Below are 23,619 nucleotides of genomic sequence, written 5' to 3'. Positions count from 1 at the left end.
TTGCTAGCTGCTCTTGTTAGCCACTCCAGCTCGTTCTTGCTAGCTGCTCTTGTTAGCCACTCCAGCTCGTTCTTGCTCGCTGTCATTGAATTCTATGATTTCACCACTAGATGGCACTACATTCTACACACTGTACGTGGTAGAAGCTACAATACTGTTTTACTTATGAGAATACCTTAAGTCTGTTACCTGACAAAACTAGGGGGGGTGGTACGTGGGGGTCATTTTCCTATTTCTCCATTCCTACAGGAAAAAGCCTGCTTTGACAGAGGGTTTGACAGGGTCTTATGTTCAACGTGAGCAATAAATAAGACAACATTGTGGAGGGATTACAAGGCCCCCTGACAGCTCGTACGGTAACACAACGCGGAAACCCAACACAGGAAGGGTCAACGGTCCACACGGCTCACAGGGTCGCACTAATTGACTCGGGGTGAAGCATTGAAAGTGAGGAGGCGCTGCTGAATAAGTCATTAAGAGTCTGTAAATGCAGGTAAAGGCCACACACGCACAATGGACCTACTCAGAATGCGAGCGAAGCCAAAGTCGCACAATTTGATGACGCCCGTCTTGGTGAGGAGGATGTTCTCGGGCTTGACGTCGCGGTGGATGCACTGCGACACAAACACAACACGCGTCTCATGTTAAGGCTGATACTCAACACCGCGCTGCGCTATTTATACACTTACTGGCTAAAGACCTGAGGTGGGGGACTGGAGTCACATGACTTGAGTCAGACTTCAATTGCTCATACATAGATATGTGACTACTCCCATCTCTATCAATAAGCAATGAAACAACATCAAATAGAAGAGCTGCGTTCGGGATTGTGTCTAGAAATGCACGGCGCAAGACATTTGGTGGATTCTTTGTTAAGTCTACTGACGTTGTGCTTGTGGCAGAAGTTGACGGCCTGCAGCGTCTGCCACACGATGCTCTTCAGCTGAGCCTCTGGAACACTGTGGGAGGAGACAACACGAGGAATGTGAACGGGAATGTTTCCCCCAATCTTCAAGGATTTCATCAGGGGTAAAAATAAATAGATAAATAAAGGCCTGGAAAAAATTCTGAATTAAAGAATGCAAAAGTCTGGGTAAGTCAGTGGGTCACAGGCTCGATACACATATTACAAGTAAGGGTTAAGCCACCAAATATAAAATGTTATTCACTTTAAGATAACTTAATAATGTCCGTCCCAATAGTTTTGCTAAACTTAGAAAGTGGGTGGCTTCAAACAGAAGTCTTGCATTGTTAACTCATTCACTGCCATTGACGGCTATGGACGTCAAAAATTTCTTTGAACTATTTCTATTAGTTAAACTTTTTTTTTCCACTTTTGTTAACAAGAGTATGAAAACCTATAATTTTTTTTATTGTACATTTAGAACAGATATAAAATTTGCAATTAATCAAGAGTTAACTAGTGAAGTCATGCGATTAATTAAATACATTTTAATCACCTGACGCCCCTAATTTTTAATAATCTTTTTTTTTTTAAATCGCGTCAGGCGGTTAATTTTTTTAATTGTAATTAATCGCATGACTTCAATAGTTACCTCACGATTAATCACACATTTTATATCTGTTCTAAATGTACAATATTTTTTTCTAGGTCTTCATACTCTTGTAAAAAGTGGAAAGAAAAAAAAGTTAAACAAATAGAAATAGCTCAAATGAATTTTTGACGTCTATAGCCGTCAATGGCAGTGAATGAGTTAAGTACACATCTAGATGAAAGTACCATAAAATAAAAGATGGAATTATGAACTGAAACCCAAATTTCTTCAGTATAATACTTTTGCAGGGGGCTATTTCTGCTCTTCAAGCACCTTGCACAAAAGTATCTGTATCGGATGGGTATCGCCGATACCAGCAACATCGGATATGAAAGGAAATCGGTATCCAACATCACTCCTCATGGCAGCGCTGGTTGGGAATCACAATCAACCTACTCAATTTGAAAAGAGGAAGCGCCGTTGATCGCCAGTCCTTTGTTACCAAGGGCGGCTACGGTTTCTGCCGCGTGGCCTCGTAGGGGAAAAAAAGGTCGGACGGCCAGAAACAGCTGACTTTTGTGTGACGTTAGATTACATAAGCAGGTTTCCACGCACACGCAACGAGTATACATTGCAAACATTGAGCCAACCACTGACCTTCATTACTTAGCAGAGGCTGTACTTTCTATTTCAATTGGTCTCAAATTGGGGCCTTACATAATTATTTGTAAAAAATGATAATGTTGTATCATTACTCCTGCCCACTTTAGCTTTTGGCCAATTAACGTAACGTAGTAAAAAAAAAAATCTATAACACACGAACGACATATGTATTTAGTAGGGGTGGGAATCTTTGAATGTCTCACGATTCAGATTTTTGGGTCTGCGAATCGATTTTCGATTGGGAACGATTTTTTTTAATTCAAAATGATTTGATTGACAATGATTTCTGCTTCAATCTATAGATGTGCAAGGAATTGTAATGATCTACTCCAGTCTGACTCGCTAATGCTAATAAGCTCGCTACTCGCGGCACTTTTATCACTCAAAAGAACGGCTCCACGCTGAATTTTATTTTTTTTTATTGGAATACCTTGATCGTGATTTTTTTCTTTCTACTATCTAATGTGGCTACAACTTAACAGTGTATTAGACTGCATGGAACCACACTGCCCCTCAGTGGCCAAACCGTGTACAACATGAACAGCGCTCCAAATAAAGGCGCACAGACAAAGGCAAGACAGTATAAAATAATTTAAATAAAATCGATTTGGGGACATTTAAAATCGATTCTGAATCGTACTAAATGAGAATAGATTTTTTGGCACACCCCTAGTATTTAGTAAGCATTAAAAAACATATATCAGAAGGAAAACAAGAGTCGAGAGTTTGTCAAAACAAGTGTTTTAACTATCGTTGACGGACTATTTCTATTTTATTTGAAAGTAAGCTTCAACCAGGCGTCTTAATTTCAGAATTCCCGACTGGAGCACGTCACTCACCCTCGAGGGTGTTTTTCCAGTTCATTGAGGACCGTCTGCTCGCAGAACTCAAAGACCAGGTGGAGGCGTCGTTTCCTGCGGAACACTTCCAGCAGGTTGACCAGATTGACGTGTTTCAGCTGCTGCGGGACAAGCAGAGGATGCAGCGTCAACCATGAGGAACAATTTCATCTACGTGAGCTTGACCTACTGTACATCTTCCCCGAGAAGGTGGCAAAAGTTCATCGTACAGCAGTTTAATTTCGGTGTACAACTGTATGTTACGTCATTGAAAAACAGCGCCGCCTACAGTACGTTATGTTGTATCTCATCATCTGCTCACCTTTAGCATGCGAATTTCCCTCAGCGCAATTTTCTTAATCATGGGATCGTCTTCCGATTCCACAAATTTCTTGATGGCGACGATTTGGTCAGTGTCTCTGTTTCTGCACTTGAACACCACGCCATAGGAACCTTCTCCAATTTTGGCCAGTTTCTCGTATTTCTCCATCGGGCAGTGACTGGATAACAGCTGGAAAAAGAAAAAAAAAAGTTACGTTTTTAATAAGTTATACTAAAAAACGAATATGAATACAGAATCGCTTTTTATCATTAACACACTGTAGAGTAAATTTGAATGTATTTAGAGTAAATTTGACTCAGTTTTAGAGTAATATTTACACTTTAAAGAGAGTAAAAATTAAGAATTGAAAAATAATAGTCGCTCAAGGGTTGAGGAACAATCACGACCTTCAGCTTGGGAGGAGGAAGAGACCAAAAACGATGTTTGAGTTAGGAAGATTCCAGCTGACGTGAGCGATATGCTAACACACAGCAGAAGCTGCGTGGCTCAGAAAGTAGATCGGCTGTTCTTCAACCCTTGAGTGACTTTTATTTTTATTTTTTCAATTCTTTATTTTACTCTCTTCCAAGTGTAGATATTTCTCTAAAACTGAGTTAATTTAGTCCCACTCTAAATAGAAGCAAATTTACTCCACAGAATTTACTGTGCAGAAGTTATTGTTTGTTTGCACAATGCACAGGCTGAAATATATTTATTTATTAATTTTTAATTTAATGAATTTAAGCATTTTTAATCCAGTACAGTACATTTATATTCAATTAGATTCAACTTTTAACAACAGTATTTTTTTTCAAAATATTTAGGCATTGAAACAAATTATATGAGCAAAGATTGAATCATTATTTCAAATACTGTTTTCTCACTATATTAAAGTGCAGTGCTGTTCAAACTGCATACACTTGCATTGTCTTACAATAATATTAAATATACTTTGCATTTTTTTGCAAGCATTTTTTAGGTGGTGCTTGTTGAAAAATATTCGAGAATCCATCGAACACTTAAAAAATAAAAAAGTTTTCATGGGTTTCAATTGGCCAAAAGTGATCACGGTATAGAACCATTGAGTAACATGTTAACATAAAGAGCTGACGAACAGGATCAGAAAGAAAAAATCTCCACCCTTTCATGACATCTGCATTAACAAAGCTATAACGCCTCAAAAATGCACAAATGGCCAACATACAAGTCTCACCTGTCCACCGCATGGACCACCGACAGTCTTCCAAAATGCCTCCCGGAGTGAGATGAGCCGTGCACGGCTGTCTCTCTCTGCTCCGTCCGCCTCTCGCTCGTGCGTCCCACGGGCAAATACTTGAGTACGTTTTCTTGGTCGTCGTCAACATAAACACAAAAAGTGGCAAACAAATGGACGACGTTTGGGGGCTGCTTCCTAGAAACAACGCGTAAAGCGCGATTAGCGGCGTAAAAGTGCCATTCACGTCGCTAGTTGCGCGGTAACCATGGAGACAGCTTCAATGAGACGAGAGCTTCAAAAACATTGTTTTAGGAATATTAGTCATTGTTGTTGTTCGTTTCTATTGTTAAATGCTATATAAAATTCTGTTATTTTTTTAATTTTATTTTTTAACTATAAGTGATTCCAAAATTGGAGGACAATTTCGGCATCTCATTTTAACATAATATAATCTATTTATCTTATTTTTTGGTTCCGTCATATCATTTGATTTGTCGAGCTCAACCATAAATGGTCCAGTTTTTTTTAATGACATTTTTTATTTGTCATACTTTGCTATTGCTGTGTTACGTATACTCGGGAACTAAAAAATGTATTTTAAAAAATAATTAATTTCTTCTCTGAATCAGTTATTGTCACCAGGGTGACAGGCGACAACTGTATAAAAAAAATAAAAAAATTCAAAATATTGTACATTGTTATCAAAGTGTGGTACAGGGTCCCTTTAATGACCCACAAAAAGTCACATTAAGTTCAGTTGTATTTAACATTTCATACGTTTATATTTATTATTAGAACAGACTTCGTTTTTATAGTTGTATTTAGGTAAATATTTTATTTAACTTACAATACATTTTAAATATTGAAAGGCAGTGTTAGTGTTCAAATGCACTTGCTTAACAATATTAAATGATTTTTTAAAATTATTTTTAGGAATAAAACCTTTATCTTGTGTTTGATGGATACTCAGTGTAAAAAGTTCAAAAACCGTTATAGAACATTGTATGTACACCTCTGAATTTGATTTAAAATTGTGTTTTTTATTTTCCTCATTATTGAGTTTTATTGTGTGCAGGAAATCTGTTTTTATTTTCCTAATTAGTAGAATATGTTACATAGTCGTGTATGTGCTAAATCCTGCACATTTAAACAGTCGGTTGCTGTCTGACTTTCCACCAGGGGGCAGTATATTACCACATAAAAACACACACATTAATTTATTAACTTAAAACCACGTAACAGATACTACAGTGGGGGTTGTGTGTGTGTGTGTGTGTGTGTTTTTTTTTTTTTTGGGGGGGGGGGGCATATTTGAATTGAATTAATCGATCATGGACATCAGTTAGACAAGATTTTATTTTATTTATTTTTTCAAAGTAAACTAACATTCGTGACAGTCATGTGTGACTATTATTTAATAATAATCACAATATGTTGTTATATTATAACACATGCTTTCGATGGGAACTGCGATTATTTTGTGTACTGTCACACATCATCTGTTGACTCAGTGGAAATGTTATGTCTCATCTTTGTCTTTCTGTTTGTGTTAAAGTGGATGTTTTAGGGGATTTTGTCTGGCCTCTCCTGCTATTAAAGACACCCATTCAGTGTCAGAGTCTGATGAATGGCTCATTCTTTACAGCGGAGAGATGACAAGCGACACTCATGGGAAAAGGCCGCCAGACCAGCCTTGCCTCAAAAAGTGCCACATCAAACAGTGGCAGATGGCAATGTAGTAAACTGTATGTCCTTCAAAGTCGATTGAGTTGCTCTGCTTCCTTGATGAATCACTGAACAAAATCCTCACTGGTTACGTTTATGGCTCATTTACAACTCAAAGGGATAAAAGTGGTTTGTTTCTTCGTTTTGTAGGAGGAAAACCTACGTCAAATTCTAAATGAATAGAAGTGTGTCTTTGCAAAGTCACATTTGGTAAGTGCCAATTGCATCGTTACTTGAATATATGTATCACATTTATTGCCAGTGATACAGCAATTATACGATAAGCATTGCAAAAGCTACATTCGATACATCAGCTGTATGTACAGTAACAGTATATTGTAAGTGCAAATATGAATATGTATCTGATGTTGGTGTGTCGATACAAGACTTAAGTGTGAGCGAATAATAACAATCTGAATATTTTGTCCCACCACCAACTGTCCTGGCATGATTATTGCAGAGTTTACCTTGGCTACTTTTTGTGGATTTGTATGTCAACTTTTCATTATTTTTCACTTTCACAATTGCATTTCCATGTTATTAGCTGTTAGTTTTATTATCACTAAATGTTTGTCTTTTAAATTACATTTGTTGTGTTACGTTTGGGATTTTCTTTAACTGTGATTGCTGCTACTGGATAGAATAAATTTATTTGGGATGAATTGACCAAATTACCTACAAACCTACCCCAATTTAATTAAAAGTACTAATTTACCTAACTTAATTCAACATCACTGAACTACCTACAACCTAACCAACTTTCCGACATACCTTCTAAAATTTCCCTTGAGATTGAGAAATAAACTCTTTCACTCAACCTAACCTACCTCATGTACCTAATCTACCTACATAGCAAACACCTAAACAATCTACTTACGTAACTAAACAAAATGATCCTAACCCAACCTATATATATATATATATATATATATATATATATACATATATATATATATATATATATATATATACATATATATACATTATCTAACCCACAAACCTGTTACTTACTTACTTAACCTGATCAAGCTATACCTATAACCTTTTTTTTTTCTTCACTTCTTTGCTATAGCCTAATGAAGCAACCTACCTACTCTCTGGAATTTTCCTTGAGAATTAGAAAGTATGTATATTTCTAACCTAACCTACCTAACCTAATCAAACCTATCTGCCTACCGATCCTAACCTGAACTACCTAACCTACCTACCAAGCTAACTTACAAACCTACTTAGCATAACATACTTACTAAACCGAAATAAACTTAACCTAACCTAACCCAACCAACTTAAATACCTACCTACCTACCTCCCGACCTAACCACATAACCTAACTTACATACCAAAGCTACCAAACCTAACCTAACGACCCACCTACCAAACTTAACTAGCTACTACCTAACTACCTACCTACCCACCTGTCTTACTACCTAACCTAACTTAACCACTCATCTGCCCTGCTTAGTGCTTACCTAACCTAACCTAACCGAACCTACTACCAGTAGCAGTACCAACAAGAGAGCACCATCAGGCCCAGCCTTTTTATCTCTCCACTTTTAGATCAGGCCGTTAGGCTTTCTGGCCTGGCAGACGTTGGACTTTCACAGACACCGGGTAAATGTGGTGGTCAGTCATTGAGACGCCGGCGCTGTACATAGCTTGTTGACATGTCAGTCAAACCAAGCGTGGGGGTTACAGCCCATGCCAATGCCAATGCCAATGCCAATGCCAATGCCAATGCCAATGCCAACCATTCAGTCAAGCCGCCACAATGTGTGCTAGCAGGCAGCAGAGCAGATGTTTTACACACTGCAACCGTTAGCCTCATTTCCTGGGCGGAGAGTACTGTGCTCGATTCGACGACTAACAGGAACCAGAAATGGCTCGAGAGTGAGAGGAGGCGGAGGGTGGGGTGAAAAGTTAGCTGAGCTCACAAGATCCCACAAATCACTTTGTCACCAGCAAGCTGTGACAAGCAGAGGCAGAAAGTAGTCCCCCGCCAACCCTCCACAAAAAAAGAGGCGTGTAGAGGGAGCTTTGTCACGGGGGAGGCGGAGATGCAACAAAACTGAGGTGGAAGCCAAACGCATGGATAGACGAAGGACACGCACGGACGCACCCCCCAACCCCCAGTGCTGCTGCTGAGTCTGGAGGAGAAGGTGTCAAAGTTCAGCATAGAGCATTTTTAGCTATTGCGACCGAAGGATGTATGTGAAGCTGCAGCAGGTCACATGATGTTGTTGCTCACAACAGGGAGAAGATCATTTTCATTGATGGCCTCGACATCAGCTTGTGAGTGACTTTTAAATCAAACAATTCTGACAAGACTCATCCTATTGTCCATTTCTGGGCTCCGTAGTTCAGTTTTACTGGACCTGAATAGTCCCGGGTGGTGTGTTAAGATGTGTTAAGGAGCAGAGGAAGTGGATTTTTTGCTCGGCTGAGTGTAAAAAAAAACATGTGAAGAGAAACTGTCTGGTGAGCTGAACAACGCTGAACCAACACATGGAGGGAGGGCGGTCGTCTGCAAGGAGAAGGTCCGAATAGAGTGTGTGGAGGTTATCTAAATATTGGAGTCTGCTCGTGTGTGAGTGCAAGGCTTTTGACAGCTCACACGTCATTGTATTACCTGCCTTGCTGAGTCAGGGGCTTTCAGTAGCCCGCCCTTCAGAAGACCCAAATGTTAGGAGCTATTCACAGTCCTGAACCTCAAAGACTCTCCACACTGCTTTAATTGTTCTCCCCCGAGGGTAAACACCTTGCGTCAGTCGCACCTTTCCGTTCACTTCATCCAAGGAGAGAAGCGCGGGGGCAGGACTCGCCCCAGGCACATCTCCAGCGGTGCGCCATGAAGCTGGCCCTCCTGATGGCGGTGGCCGTCTACATGGTGGCCCGGGGGAGCAGCATGTCCACGTGCAAGACTCTGGACTTGGAGATGGTGAAGAAGAAGCGCATCGAGGCCATCAGGAGTCAGATCCTCAGCAAGCTGCGTCTGCCCAACGAGCCCGAGGAGGACCAGGAGGGAGACGAGGAGGAGATCCCCCCCACGCTGATGTCGCTCTACAACAGCACCAAGGAGATGCTGAGGGAGCAGCAAGCCCAGGTCACCACAGACATCTCCACGGAGCAAGAGGAGGAGGAGTACTTTGCCAAAGTGCTGCACAAGTTTAACATGACCAGTGAGTACTACCTTGTTCTTTGACTTCATCCAAGATGGCTGACATATCGATCAAACTAAATATCAGAGGCGAGTGACTCGGTTAGGTGACTTAAATCGAGTCACACTTCACTTTTGAGACTAGTGATTTACTAAATTTGCTAAAGTTTATGAATGAATCGACTTGACTTGGTATTTCACTCCAAAAAGAGAATTGTTGAACCAATTTAAGATTACAAATGTAATTGTTGACCAACTTGTTTCAATTGGTAACACCCGATTGAATTAAATTAGATTAATCCAAAGGTAATCCAGACGGAGCTCTCAAGATGATCACATTTGGATGCAAGATCAAGTTTGATAAAATCATGAAAAAGAGAATAGCAGTCTGTTAACTTCACAGTTAGGCTAACTGATGGCAGGCCCATCTCACTTAAGCTTCACGTCGGTATTACATTTGACTGAGAAGGCAATGAAGTAATAAACAATATTTGGACCAATAAAAAGCACTTGATTATGAATGTGTTAGTCCCACTAAACTAGATACAGGAGCTTCTTGTGCTGCGGGTTATGTATGAACGTGGATGGTGTATTGCTTTCATACCAAGTATCCTATGCAGTTCCTCTAAAATTGTGCGTACATTTTCTGTAGTATTCGCCTAACCCTGTCAGCTACTGAAGAAAAACTCAATTTTTACAGTTTTGTGAATTAGTCATAAGCGTTTCAGAAAATGGATGCATGGATGGAGCGATTGGCTTGCCAGTCCTGTAGGTGGCGATAATGATCATTACAAAGTAGTTGACAACTGAGGAAGAAGCCGTGGGGAAAAAATCATAATCAATTAACAAGATGCTGATCAAAGTTGTTTTGTTTTTCGTCTTGAGTCACGCTCCACTTTTGTGGAAATCAGGTGGTGTTTTTTTTCAGTCCACTGTCATGCCTTGCCAAGGTAAAAATTATCTGTGTCTTATCGATGTTGAAAAGTGTAAAAGCTCGCCAGCCGCATGTCATCATCGAGCATCTGGTTGAATATCCACATTTCAACGCACCAGCTCATGTTCGATGGCTGCGATTCAAACGTACGTTGGCTCATAAACCATCTTCTGATCTCCACCCAACATCTCCAGGCAACACGATGGCTTCCCAGATCGCACGCTCTACATGTTAGCACCACCAAGCATCTGGCCTCGCAATCTTTGACCATAAACACATCTTCATTTGTTTGTATGCGTCATTGCGCATCCACGTTCACCTCCCTTCTCCACCACTTCAAAAGAAAGACTCCATCCAGAAGGAGAACAAAGGAGCTTTTAAAAATGATTTTTTTTTTTCCCTCCCCTGCGAGGATTCAGATTGGAAAAGAGCAGACTGGGAAATGAAGACATGACGTGCACTCTTTCAACCGGCTTCATTCCCTCTTTCATTTTCTCCTGAGGGATTGGGGGTTTCCTGTAACTCGAGCGTCAGGTTCTCCCTTTGCATATCCTGTCACTTGTTCTCCATCATGGATTTTTATGGACACTTTCCATATAACCCCCCCTTCAGAGGTGGCAAAGGTATTCAAACTCTGTACTCTGTAGCAAGTAGCAGTGCAGATACTCGTGTATTGAAAAACAGACTGAAATTTACTTAACTCTTTGACTGCCAAAAACGTTAAATAACGTTTAGTAAAATCCTATGGGGGAGTGCCAAAGACGTTAAAAGACGTTTTTTCAAAACAGAGGTGAAACTAACCATTTTCTATTGTTGATTACTGAAAAACTGAATAAGGTAGATACAAATTTTTTTTTCTGATGAAAGATGAGAGTCCAATCTTTCATTTGGTAGTATGTGTGTTTCCATAGTCCAAACACATAATTTTCTGTGGACCTTGAAAGATCAGTCAAAAATGCTTAAATCGGCTGGCACCCATGGCATCCCTTTTCTGAAAACGTCTGGCAGTCAAAGAGTTTTAATAAGACTCAATAAAGTAAATTCAGAGATTTGTTTTGAAATTCATCATCGATGTTAGAAGATAATTATGGAATAAAGACCATTAAAACTGTTTAGAGAACATTTTGGAAACGCTGGGACTTTTGAACAAACCTGAATGTGAAATTAACAATCGTAAGCATCGCAAATGTTTGCGTCCTCAGTGGGATACGGGCTTAAGGAAAGAAGCCAGCCTATTTTGAAAAAGCAAGGTCTCGAAAGTACAGATATCTGAATATATATATATATATATATATATATATAATATCTTCCCACCCTCTACCCAAGTTATGCACATAAGTTTGGCCCTCAATCTTCGAGTTATTCCTCCTCGCCAAGCTTCCTGAGCTGGCTATCAGCGTGCTCGCATGTTGGCGAGCGTGACAGGTCAGCTCGGCAGGAAGGAAGGCAGGCTGATGGCCGCCGATATCTCCAGGGTGACTCGGGTCCGGTGCCCGTGGGGAGCGCATGTTTCCTACTTGTATGGAATGCCAGAGAACAGTCCCGGCCTCGGCACGGCTTCCTCTTAAAACAAACCCTGTTCATGCTCGCTGGCTCGTGCTGGGCCCCGGCCAGCCCCGCATGAGTGTACGTGTGGAGGAATATTTTGCAATTGTAAGAAAAACACAGGAGGAGGCAGAGGGCGTGGGACACCAGCTAACCTCTCTCTGTTCTTTTCATTAACTCTCCTGTTTTTCAAATTGCCCTGTGTGTGTCTTTTTTTTTTTTTTTAACCGGATGACTAACACTTTCCACACACACCATTCTTCAACGATTTGAATTTCAGGATGTAATCATTTTAGTTTGTGTTTTGGCAGAGGTGGACTCAAGTCAAGTCGGTTTTAAGTTGTCAATTTTAGGATTTGGGATTTGCTTAGCTAAAACCTGACTTTGACTTGGTATTTATGAGACTCGACTTGACTGGGGCACAAGGATTGTTTTCAATCTTAAAGAGATATTTTAACTGTTATCTGGTCCAGACCCACACTTTAATTTGTTATCTTAAATATGTTCAATATTTACAACCCAAAATACAGTATTGTGTGTGCAACTGTGCAAAGTCGCTGACTCCCGAGTCATGTGCGAATTGTGACGTGAAAAAATGGAGCTAATCAAGACGCGACTAGACTGAAGAACAAGGAAGCGGGTGTACAGTACATAAAAACAAACATGTCATGCACAAAGCACAAAGCATAATAACACCAGCCATTGCCTTAGTCTGAGAATTTGCCTCGAGCTCATGAAACAGACTATAAAGTCCACTTTCAAACTGTCACCAGGATTTTTTTCCCATGGTCCTTCCTTTTATTTAGTTTAGGATTTTTTCCTGTAAAAAAAAAAGTCTCAAGAGTACTATCATTCCCGCCTCTCGTGTGCCCTCTTCCATTATACGTCGTTTATTTTACTTCATTTTGTTAGATCACAGTGAGAGTTCTGTCTTGGGGGACTACATTCTAGATTGGTGATAGAACCGAATCTTTATGTGGAGCACACCACACAAAGTACAGTCAAAATACGTACTACTAAATGCCAGATTTTTTTTTTGTATATTCATGAGTAGGGTCCAACAGATGAACCATCTTTTAAGATTTGACAAATCAATGTGTTTATTAGGCCTAAAATAATTTGCCGTTTGTCATCTTCGGTCAGTTAGGGGAAAATTAGAATTTTTTTCTAGATTTTATAGTGTCAGAAGAAGTTAAATGCTGTACTTCTCTTATCTTTGAATCCAAGTTTCTCATTTGCTTTAGCCAAGCAATTCCCAAGTCGGCTCAAATCGGACTCAAGCCAAGTCATGTGACTCAAATCCCCCAACTCTGGTGTTATGCGTGAGCGTGGAGGCAAAAGGCAAATATATTTGCGTTCAGTTTGTTCATGGAGAAGTTCAATCAAAGGTCTGGTTTGTTAATTAAAAAGTAGAAGTGACGACTGGCGCTGCAGCCAATATGCCTCAGAGCGGAAGTGACCTCACTTCCTGTTTCACTTCACTTCTCTAACACTTGGCACATTTATCTCAGTTCACACAATTACCGCTCGCTTTCACTGTAGTATAGTGAGTGCTCCTCTGACATGGGCGGCGCCCGCCAAAATGTCATCTGGTTTCCCCTCACAAGCCGACAGCTTCTTTTGGGCCTTTTTGGACTCGCTTGTTCATGTCAAAGCGCCAGCACAAATTCTGGTAAAAGTATTACACAAGAAGCGGACCTGCGATCCTGGTACAGCTCAGATCCAAGTCCGGGAAGTATGCGTGAAACGAGGAGGGAAGAGAATCATAGCTTTGGCATTCCCAAGCAAAATAGAGGATTTTGGTCGCAGGCCAAGACCAGGCAGCATCGATAAACATTCCATCGCAATCCTCCCTCCCATCCACCTCTGCCCCCCTCCTTTACTTTACTACTAATCCCACATACATTCTTCTTCTTCAACCATGTTGTGCCTTTCCTGCTCACCTTAACCCATTTATGCGCAGTTTCATCCTTTCGAACGTTTAGATTAATGGCGGGGATGTCCAAACTTTTTTTTTTTCACTTAGGGCAACATGCAGAAAAATGGGCAAGAGGGGGGGGCTCATGTCAACTTGTGTTTCAGAAACAGGCTAGAAAAACAATTCAATATGCTGTAACACATGCAAAGCAGTAAAACATATACATATTTGTAAAAATCGCTATTGTTCACAAAGCAAAATGTTATTGTCGTTAAATATAAAGCATTTTACATGTAGGTATCTTGTAATTTTAAACTTTTTTTTACATTTTTAATCTGAATTTTTTTTTTTAAGACTAGATTTACAATTTTAAATAGAAGAACTGCATTAGAAATGTTAATTAAACTAGTTTTACCCCCCAAAATATATAGTATCTTACCACATTTAACTGTGTTACATGCAAATCTATAGCCTAACATACAGTAATCATGCCCGAGTCATTTTAAAAACAATGTTTTTGGACATTAAAAAGAGCCCAATTGCCTGGTTTCATCCCTTGCGGATTACCATGACCTGGATGATTGATAATCTACATAGACATAAAAAAAAAAATTTGCAAGCACATTGGTATTTTACTGTTAATTTAAGTTAACAATGACATTGCAATTGTGCTAAAGAACGTAAGGCTAAAGAAACTTATTTACCGGTATAATGTACATTTTAATTAAAAAGTGTGAAATAACATTACATTTTTATTAACTTTATAATTTTAGTTTAAGAAAACTAGTGTTTTATATTCAAAAAAATTCCCTTTTGATGCAGGCCATATGCAGTGTTATTATTAGAATATGTGGCAGGCTACTAACAAAATAAATGAAATGGTAGGGAGCTGCAAATGCAGATTTTGGACACCCCTGATTTATGGTATGGTTCTGTATTATGTCTGCCTCTGAAGGGAAGGGGGGCCGTGAGTGTGTTCCCAACTTCCACCCCCAAAAAATAGAAGTAAGAAAACAAAACCCTCATTCTTTAAGCTCAACATTGCCGCAGGTGGAATCGATTCCTATTTGGCTGCCGTCACACTCTGCATGCGTGCACTTATTCAATTTGGCTAATGTGTGTGTGCAGCTGGAAAAGACATTGGCGATGAAAAACAGTTATGTTATGTCATGCGTACATTTGGACCCTCCAGTGTGACCAATCAGTGAATATCATAAGGTAAACATATGAAATCGTAACTTTAGGGTACACAGCCAAAACGTGCCGACAGATGTTAACTGTGATACTTGAGCCTGCCTGCAATTACCAGAATGAATAAAAATCAATGTTATGTGATATGAATGAGATATCTGCCATTGTGACTGTTGAGTTAAAGAGACCATTAAATGTGATGTGAATATGAGACATTATGGACACATACGTACAGTATGACACTAAAATGATGCTAATAAGGTATACATAAATAGGTCATTAAATATAAGACGGCCATAAACTACGATGTAAAATATGGTAGACTCTAGGGCGGGCGGGCTAGCCATCCATTTTCGGGCTGGTCGCACCCCCTCTACCTTCCCCCGTCGATGAATATTAATCGCTGGATGTCGGCTGCTCGCCGCCCTTACCCCGGACCCTGTCGACGAGTAGGATTCAGCGCATGTGCTTTGCAAACAGACAGGGGAAGAATCAGAGCAGTCCAAAGTAAATGATGAAATATTTAAATATGATACCAAACGTTTCACATCCATGCGGCGTTGAGAAATGAAATTCCACGTCACAGACGAACCCTTTCCTTTAAATCCCGCAGGAAAAAACTACTCTGAGACCACCAAGAACTCCAGAAGCGTCACGCTACCCTTCAACGTCTCAGAGATTCGGAGCAGTGTGGGCGATTTCCACCTGCTGACCAGCGCCGAGCTGCGGATGCTCATCAAGCAGCCCACCATACCCACCGAGGAGCGGGTCGAGCTGTACCGTGGCGTGGGACCGACAGCTCGATACCTGGCATCCCGCTTTATCACCAACCAGTGGAAGGACAAGTGGCTCTCGTTTGATGTAACAGAGACCTTACAGAACTGGCTCCAAGGCAAAGGTGTGTTTGAGACATCACACCATTGTGTCAAAACCAGACGACGTTGACTCGATTCGCCAATTTTAGGGCTTGGGACGTGTTTGGCTAAAACTTAGGAAAGACTCGACTCAACTTTGATTTGGTATTCATGCACACAACTTAACTTAGACTTGAAACACACAAAGTTTTTCCTGTTTACAGTTGAAAATCTGCATTTTCAACATTGTGTGTCATTTGGTTTGCTTTTGAAAGAAAATTAGTTTTTTCCATGCCAAAAACAACATAGAACAGTACTCTACTCCAAGGATTCATATTAACTTAAATAATATTGACAAATTTGAATACGCGGTTAAGAAAATGGATGAATGGATGGTTGGATGGAATGCAGATTTTATTGTTGTTTATTGCTTGATTTTTTTGCCACAGTAGCTTCAAACTTGAAAGTCAAGACTTAAAGTCAATTCAAGACGTACTAATGACTTGAACATGTGTGTCTTATTCACACCCGTGGTCAAAACGTTTCCGTTTGGAATGTCTGTCCTTGCAGAGGACGAGCAGGGATTCGAACTTCATCTATTCTGCGAATGCAACCAGGGGAGCGCCGATGCCACTTTCAGTTTTTCCATCTCCGGGATCGACAGCGACCGCAGCGACATCGGAATGCTAAAGATGATGACCCAGCAGCCTCCCTTCATCCTGACCAGCTCCATTCCGCAAAGTGCCACTGGCCAGCTTAGCTCGCGGAAAAGACGCTCCACAGACACGCGAGACACCTGCACGGCGTAAGTCAACCTCATTGTTTCACGATGCACAGGGGCAGAGTCCAAATCCATAATCATAAAGTACATCTTCGTATGTTTTCAATGCAGCCAGACAGAGACTTGCTGCGTAAGGAGCCTCTACATTGACTTCAGGAAAGACTTGGGCTGGAAGTGGATCCACCGGCCGACCGGTTACCATGCCAACTACTGCATGGGTTCCTGCACTTACATCTGGAATGCTGAGAACAAATACTCTCAGGTAGGGAGCAACGGCAGAAGCTGTTCACTACTGATCACCTTGTGGTGGGTGAGTCGATTAAATATTGCTTTGAATCCTCTGTGAATCAAAAACTGCTTGTCTTAACTGAATGAAAATGGCAGATGAATGCAGCAGTGCTCCACTTGGATTTGTTTAGCACCGCAGACTCTGCCTGACAAATTTAAAGAGCAATCAGAAATCACTGCCCCCGACTGGGGCACTGTTTACAGTATTTTGACTGCAGGAAGGCTTTACTACTGAACTTTTGGCGGACTATTGTGTGCTTGTACCATGGAAACTACTGTCTAAATTTAGTTACAGGGTCATTTATCAGGGTCAAAAGGGGTAGTCTTTCCAGAGATACAACAACCTTTTTGAATTGGTTCTGCTCCACGGAAACTCCCTCTGATTGATCCCTTCAAGTCCATGACTCAGAAACTAAGAATTCCTGAAACTGCAGATGGAAATCCACAAAAAGGTGTATCAAGGCAACAGGACTGGACACGATTCTTGAAGAAGTCTCGCCTTTCATTCAAAAGTCTTCCTAGATTCTAAATGTTAGGTGTGAACTCCCACTATTTGTTTCCTCTTCTGGGTATGTTCCGTAGGGTTGTTGCCGCCACTGCCATTGAAATTGATATCCATATTCTGGGAATGGGTGAGGAAAGTTCCAGGGTGGTGTGGTGTCTAAAAGCCCTGTGATGAGCGTTATATTCCAGGTTAAATCCCAGCCAATGAAAACAAGGCGATATTTTTTCAAACATTCAAATTTGTCAGGATTATAAAAAACACTCTTCTCTGGGGTCTGTCAAATTTACAAGAAATTTAATTCCACTTTAATAACAAAGACTTTAATGGCGTTTTTATCCATTATCCTCTGTAAAGCACTTGTGTATGAATCATGCTATACAAATTAACGTGCCTTGTCTTCAGATTCTGGCCCTGTACAAGCACCACAACCCGGGAGCATCGGCCCAGCCATGCTGCGTCCCCCAGGCGCTGGAGCCCCTTCCGATTCTCTACTACGTCGGCAGGCAACACAAGGTCAGTCCGAAATTCACTTTTAAACGTGAGAGAGCACCCCATGTGATGTACCTAATGGCTTTATTTTGATTTTAGGTGGAGCAGCTTTCCAACATGATTGTCAAGTCCTGCAAGTGTAGCTAAAAGATGACAAGACTTGGAAATGACATGGAAGAATCCCTCTTTTGGAACACTGATGGAAATGATGAAAGGAGATCCAAGCAGGAACTCTAGGAAGTCGCCCATCGCCATGTTGGAATCAAACCGTGATTCAACCTTTCATTGATGTCATTAATAATAGTGTACTGTATATACTTTTCCATTGCATTAGTGACTTTTGAAAAGGAATAATTTATTTTGAGATGATCAGACACATGCAAGTGTCATATCAGAACCCAAGTGGTGTCGATTGGACGATGGATATCTGCCACCAAGGTCGCGTAGCTGAAGGCATGGAAAACAGCTGCTGTCGTTATTGGGGGGTTTCCCAGAGGACATTGCAGCAGGTGTGTTTACAAAGGACAGCAGGCGAGTGCACGAGGGATGCTTCGCTCCACGGAAACTCCCTCAGACTTTTTTTCTTTTTCAACTCGTGTAAGTGTTTATAGTGTTTTTATGTCATTGTTATTTGGTTTCTTTTCATGAATGAATGTCAGCTTGAGCATGTCCAAATGAAGCTTTTTCCATCCTGTCAAAAATAGACTCATTTGCCACCATAGTCAGTTTCAAATTCTGGTTTGTCTTTTATCTGAACAGTTTTTTTTGTTTTTGTTTTTTGCACTATAGTAAACCCCTGCTTCGCACCAGGGTTTGTTCCATATCACTCACCGATTCTGAAAATCCCAGAGTGACGTTCATTAAAAATAAACATCTTACAGAGGATTACATCTTTGAACAATGCACTGAAAATGCACTTGTTTGGCGGCTTGTCAAGCAATAATGAGACCTCTCTCGTTTGTTAGCTTGCAGAAAAAAAACATACACATGTGGTGAAGACTGTAATTACTTTTTTCTGCTAACAACCCAGGCAAAACGTCGCTCCTCCCTGGCATAAAAAGGTCAGAGAACAGTCGTGATGTATCACCTCAACATATTGCTTTTACTAATTACTATTTTCCAATTAGCCAGGGCTTTAGTACCATTGAGTGGGATTTTAGTGTGTTACAGAAAGAGCACAAACACATGAATATGTACATTTCAGCAAGCTGGGAAACGGTTCCACAAAAAACACAAATACAGTAGGAGAAATGGTTGACTGCATGTGTTTTCGGAATGAAGCAACAACATGTTTCATAGTTTCAAGTTCATATTTTGTAAATACATAAAAAAAGAAATAAACACTGATGTTACATGTGTACTTGTGTATGTGTTGAGCTAGAGAAGCCTTTTTACTTTGGACAACATCTGGATTTATTTAGAGGGCCCTCGGCAGATTAGATTAACATTGCAACACATAGAGGCTCAACTCTGATTGGACAAAATTACAACATACACATACTGGAATCAGTCCAGCCAATACTACGAGATGAAGAGAATAGATTGCTGGGAATAAATGTTTATAATTCCATGCTTAGTTAGGTTGTAAATATAGGTCAGTGCTTCCGATAGTGTTTAGGCAAGCAGAGAAGGCCTTGTTTGCCCTGACTGACCACGACTGCGTATAACACAGCTAACACTAACATTCCTGGATGCACAGCGCCATTCTTGGCACCAAGGCCTTGGACGCATGTCACGGCAACATTTTTGTGCGCACCTCACACCTAATGGGGCCCTACCTCTCTGCCTCACAACGCCGGGGATTACTGACAACACATGAGGCTGGATTGGGAATGACGAGCGCAGGTCCAGACCCGTTGGTACAGCCCAGACTTGAGGGGCCGTGACTACATGGAAAATGAAGCACGGGTGAAAACACTGAACCCACTGACATGAATCCCCCGCCCTCACTGGTTCCCATCGATTTACGTAATTTCACGTGGCTTATAAAGTGACGACAATCTGCGTCGTCTTGTTCCAAAAGTGGTACCCCAAATTCCTCAGAAGCGCCAACGCTTTTGAGGGTAGTAAAATTCTGACTAAACAAGACGAGATGTGTTGCCAGTTTTTAAATTTTACCGCTCCCGAAAAAAAAAAAGAGAAAAATAAAAAAAATTAAAAATTACCGCTCCCGAGGTACATGATGTTCTGTGGTGCCTTGGCAAGGCAGATGTAATTGGAATGTTACAAGGAGAAAAGGGCATCATTAACAAACCACAACAAGCAAAACAAGCAGTTTTGGGGGAGGCGGAGGTAGGGGGCAACAACATTGAAATTGTGCTGCAGTTCTCCCTGCGATGACTAACTAAGCACGACAAAGTGAGGAGGCTCATAAATCTGTCACGGTGTAAATGGAACGCTCCCATAGGGGAGTCGAACTCAAGTGGGCTCATCCTCGAAGGCATCGCTCGTTTCTCAGCAGCTGCTTCCTGCTGGGCCCTCCGGCTTTTGATGAAGGGGCCCCTGAAAAATTGCTGACACCACCCGAACATGTGGAGAACAGTGGGGGGACACTTAAATCTTGAGTGTTTCCACATAATCATCGTCAAGCAGGTGTTGTGTCAGCACTCATGACTGGACATGATGAATGAGTGAGTGTGGCTGCATCTCATCCACAGTGAAGGCAGAGTGTGGAACCTTGGGTCATAAGGCAGTGCACTGGGGGACAGGTTTTATAGTTTTCCAGAATCAAAGTGCACTCACTGTGCAGGCACTATTAAGAAATGCAAAAAAAAATGGGCTTGAAAAAAGTAGAAAAACATCATGAAAAGGGGAATGTATTACTTAACTTAAGCACAAATAATCTGCCAATAGAACAAGAAAAATTGGCTTGGCAAAATTTCTGAGTACACGTAGCTATTTTTCCTCAAAAGCCCCCCACCAATGTCTATTAATTATTGTATTATTTATACTACTAACACCTAGACAAATTCTGACTGTAAGACAAATGTATTATTTTATAAGAATCAAGAATCTTTTGTTCCAGCAGCTTTCGGCACAACTGAAAAAGGCACATAGTATAAAAACACTAACCTAGACTACATAATCAATCATTTAAAAGTGCAGACGAATTGTGCAAATAGGCAGATATTGCAACATTTTGTTAAAGTGTATTATGTGGGTCTTTGCAGTTTAAAATACATAATCCGTATATCAGCGTATATTTGGAGATGGGGTGATGCAATTCACCGCTCTGGGGAAAAAATTATGCAACAGTCTGTTGGTGCGAGTCCTGATACTTCTGTACCAAGAGTTCGTGTCCCGGGTGGGTGGGGTCTGCAGCTATTGGACTAGCCCTAAAAGGATATTTTATGATTTCACTTTTTTTTTTTTAATCTTGGTTAGAGTTTAGATTTCGAAGTGCAAGTAAACTAAAAAAAAAAAAAGACAAAATAGTATGAACTTTCAGCAACATTTAATCGAGGCAACTGGACTCATTTTAGTTGTTGAAGACATTTCACATTTAAGCCAGATGGCTTCTTCATTTTAAGTATTGTTATGGTAATATTATAGAACTATTAATTAGTTTTTTACGTTCTTCAGTATTTTCAGTTCTAATAAGAGCTGGTTTAAAGCAGGTGTCTCCAAAGTCTGGTGTTAGGGTTAGGGTTAGGTCAGCTTGTTTTCTAACTTCACCTGAATCAAATGATCAGCTCATTAGCAAGCTCTGCACAAGCCTGATAACGATCCTGATTATTTGAGTCAGGCGTGTTGGAGGAGGGAGATGTGGAAAACATGCTGAATAGGGTCTCTCAAGGACAGGACGTGGAGACACCTGATTTAAAGGCTACATTTATTTAACAATCTATACGAGTCCAATACTAATACTATTTTGTTGTTTTTGCATTTTTCAGTCATTTCAGTTCTGAAAAAGCCTTTTGACAAAAAGACAACACAACCTTAACAACCAGAAAGTCCCCAAAAATCTAAAAGGCTTCTTTAAACTATTCAATTCTGAAACAGCAAACGCAATTAGGAGAATAGTGAACTGAGAATATACGGGAATTACTGTTGTTTGGTTTCACTCAATGGGGCCTTTAGGAAAGTCAGTGTACTTTCTGCTCTGTCATCAGCTGTAACTAAAATGGAACGTGGCCCAGCACAATTTTACTTGTTGAGCGTGCAAAGCTAATAATCACGCAACATGTGCGCCGATTTGACATAGTGCAGGCATCACAGGTTGCTATTCTTGGCCTTCTGACTCACAGCCAGGTCGATGACATTTGCATTCGTACAGCAACAGGTCATTCATTAAGCGGCGCGGAGTAACTCCTGCTTGCGTGCGACCTAAAAAACACACTTTGATGTCCTTCTGCATACAGCTGCTTGCCTGCGGCTATTGATGCTACAGGTGGCCAGTGTGTGTGTAAAAAAAAAAAAAAAATGCGGCATCAAACATGTTGGCCCGAATGCTTTGAGCTTGTTTCAGTTCCTTTGGCATTGTATCTTCACGACATGTAACAATAAAAACAACTGTTAAAAGAATAACATCATCAGTTGCCCAACTTGCGTACAAATGGACCAACCAAGAACTACTCATTAATTTAACTACACTGCATTGAACTCCAGCTTATCTATCTATCACTATTCACAAAGTTAAGGGGCGTGGCAAAGTAAGTGACGTCTCGAGCTGAAGTCGGATAGGCCGGTTAGCCCCCGCGCTAGCATCTGAGCGTGAGTTGTGGTCAACAGCAGAACCTTGTGAGTGTTCTTGTTCTCATTTTGTATTTATGTGCCACGCCTTGCATGCATATACAATGACCTATTACATGTTGTCGTCTGAGAGATTGTCGAGTTCGATAGATTTAATCATTCCTTCCTGTGTAAACCATCTCTGAGATGGAAAACAGGCATCGGTCACCAGAAGAAGTGTAGCAAAGACGTTTCACTCAACTTTTTGATGGGAAAGAGATCCGGTCGAAAAAACTCATATGACCCTGGCTAATTTGACCATCTTTGGGGAGATAGCACAGGGAAACATTACCAGATGGTCAGAATAAGACTGACAGAGAACGCCCATACATCTCTTGCATTGGATTACATGAGATTGTCCATGTGTTGATAATATTGCGGCAGGTACATGTATTTTTGTTTGGCTTTTGTTTATTGCCATATCTGTCCTTGATGTGGTTGCCTAACAAGAGAAGTAAGGGTTGTCCCTCATCCACCTGTCTTGTTGAAACAAACTTCCCCTCTTCACTCTGCTCACACCTGCAGTTTACCTCAAGATGCTTATCAGGGTCTTTTTGACAGCCTCATCGCATTTCCTTTCTTTTAAGTCTTCTCTCAAACGTCTGTGGCCAAAAGCTTGGCAGCTCTTTGAAGACACGCACCCAAGATCATTCTGAGTTATCACCACAGCAAAACACTGTGGCCGATGGGGGCAGAGAACGCCAACGAGGGCGAGATAGAACTCAAAGACCACACACGGATGTGCTTCTGAGACACGTCGCATACGGGTTCAATGTTCCTGTCCAAGGATTTTGTTCATCTTCATCATCATTGTCAGCGAACACCGGGGTGTAAAAACACAGAGGAGAAACTCTTCAAAGAGAAACGTACAAAGGGAAAGTATGCCTGAGTGCTTATAAAACAAACTGCTCTGACTCACTCAGGCTGAGAGAGAAATGTTTGCAAAAAAAAAAAGGGAAGGTACCAAT

The 23,619-nt window shown here is 40.8% G+C and overlaps 2 protein-coding genes across 8 annotated transcripts in view; one reads left to right on the top strand and one right to left on the bottom strand.

Moving 5' to 3' along the window:
- LOC144051824 (cyclin-dependent kinase-like 1) overlaps window positions 1-23,619 on the bottom strand; it is a 37,694-nt gene that overhangs the window by 2,780 nt on the left and 11,295 nt on the right. For 3 of the 7 annotated variants that reach the window (XM_077565294.1, XM_077565293.1, XM_077565296.1), the window contains exons 4-8: window positions 4,534-4,666; window positions 3,321-3,509; window positions 2,999-3,120; window positions 887-959; window positions 524-614 (exon numbers count right to left, since the gene is read on the bottom strand). In XM_077565294.1, coding sequence (XP_077421420.1) covers window positions 524-614; window positions 887-959; window positions 2,999-3,120; window positions 3,321-3,509; window positions 4,534-4,666 — 608 coding nt within the window. Of the gene's footprint in view, window positions 1-523; window positions 615-886; window positions 960-2,998; window positions 3,121-3,320; window positions 3,510-4,533; window positions 4,732-23,619 lie in introns of all 7 variants that reach the window. The other 4 variants (XM_077565298.1, XM_077565297.1, XM_077565295.1 and 1 more) reach the window with 3 other exon arrangements.
- Window positions 8,224-19,280, top strand: tgfb1a (transforming growth factor, beta 1a). Its single transcript, XM_077565300.1, has 6 exons — window positions 8,224-9,437; window positions 15,617-15,901; window positions 16,428-16,662; window positions 16,750-16,900; window positions 17,834-17,944; window positions 18,020-19,280. Exons 1-6 carry the CDS (start codon window positions 9,107-9,109, stop codon window positions 18,065-18,067), a joined length of 1,161 nt encoding a protein of 386 aa, XP_077421426.1. The 5' UTR covers window positions 8,224-9,106; the 3' UTR covers window positions 18,068-19,280.

Source organism: Vanacampus margaritifer, chromosome 5, assembly GCF_051991255.1.
Source record: "Vanacampus margaritifer isolate UIUO_Vmar chromosome 5, RoL_Vmar_1.0, whole genome shotgun sequence".
Taxonomy (NCBI): domain Eukaryota; kingdom Metazoa; phylum Chordata; class Actinopteri; order Syngnathiformes; family Syngnathidae; genus Vanacampus; species Vanacampus margaritifer.
Note: the sequence above shows the minus strand (reverse complement) of the source record. Positions and strands in the feature narration are given on the sequence as shown.

Bases quoted from the DNA above. Each gene is read 5' to 3' on its own strand.
- tgfb1a (XM_077565300.1), top strand. From the start codon at position 9,107: ATGAAGCTGGCCCTCCTGATGGCGGTGGCCGTCTACATGGTGGCCCGG. The intron at 16,901-17,833 runs GTAGGGAGCAAC...CCTTGTCTTCAG, and splicing joins CTGAGAACAAATACTCTCAG to ATTCTGGCCCTGTACAAGCA. The intron at 17,945-18,019 runs GTCAGTCCGAAA...TTTTGATTTTAG, and splicing joins ACGTCGGCAGGCAACACAAG to GTGGAGCAGCTTTCCAACAT.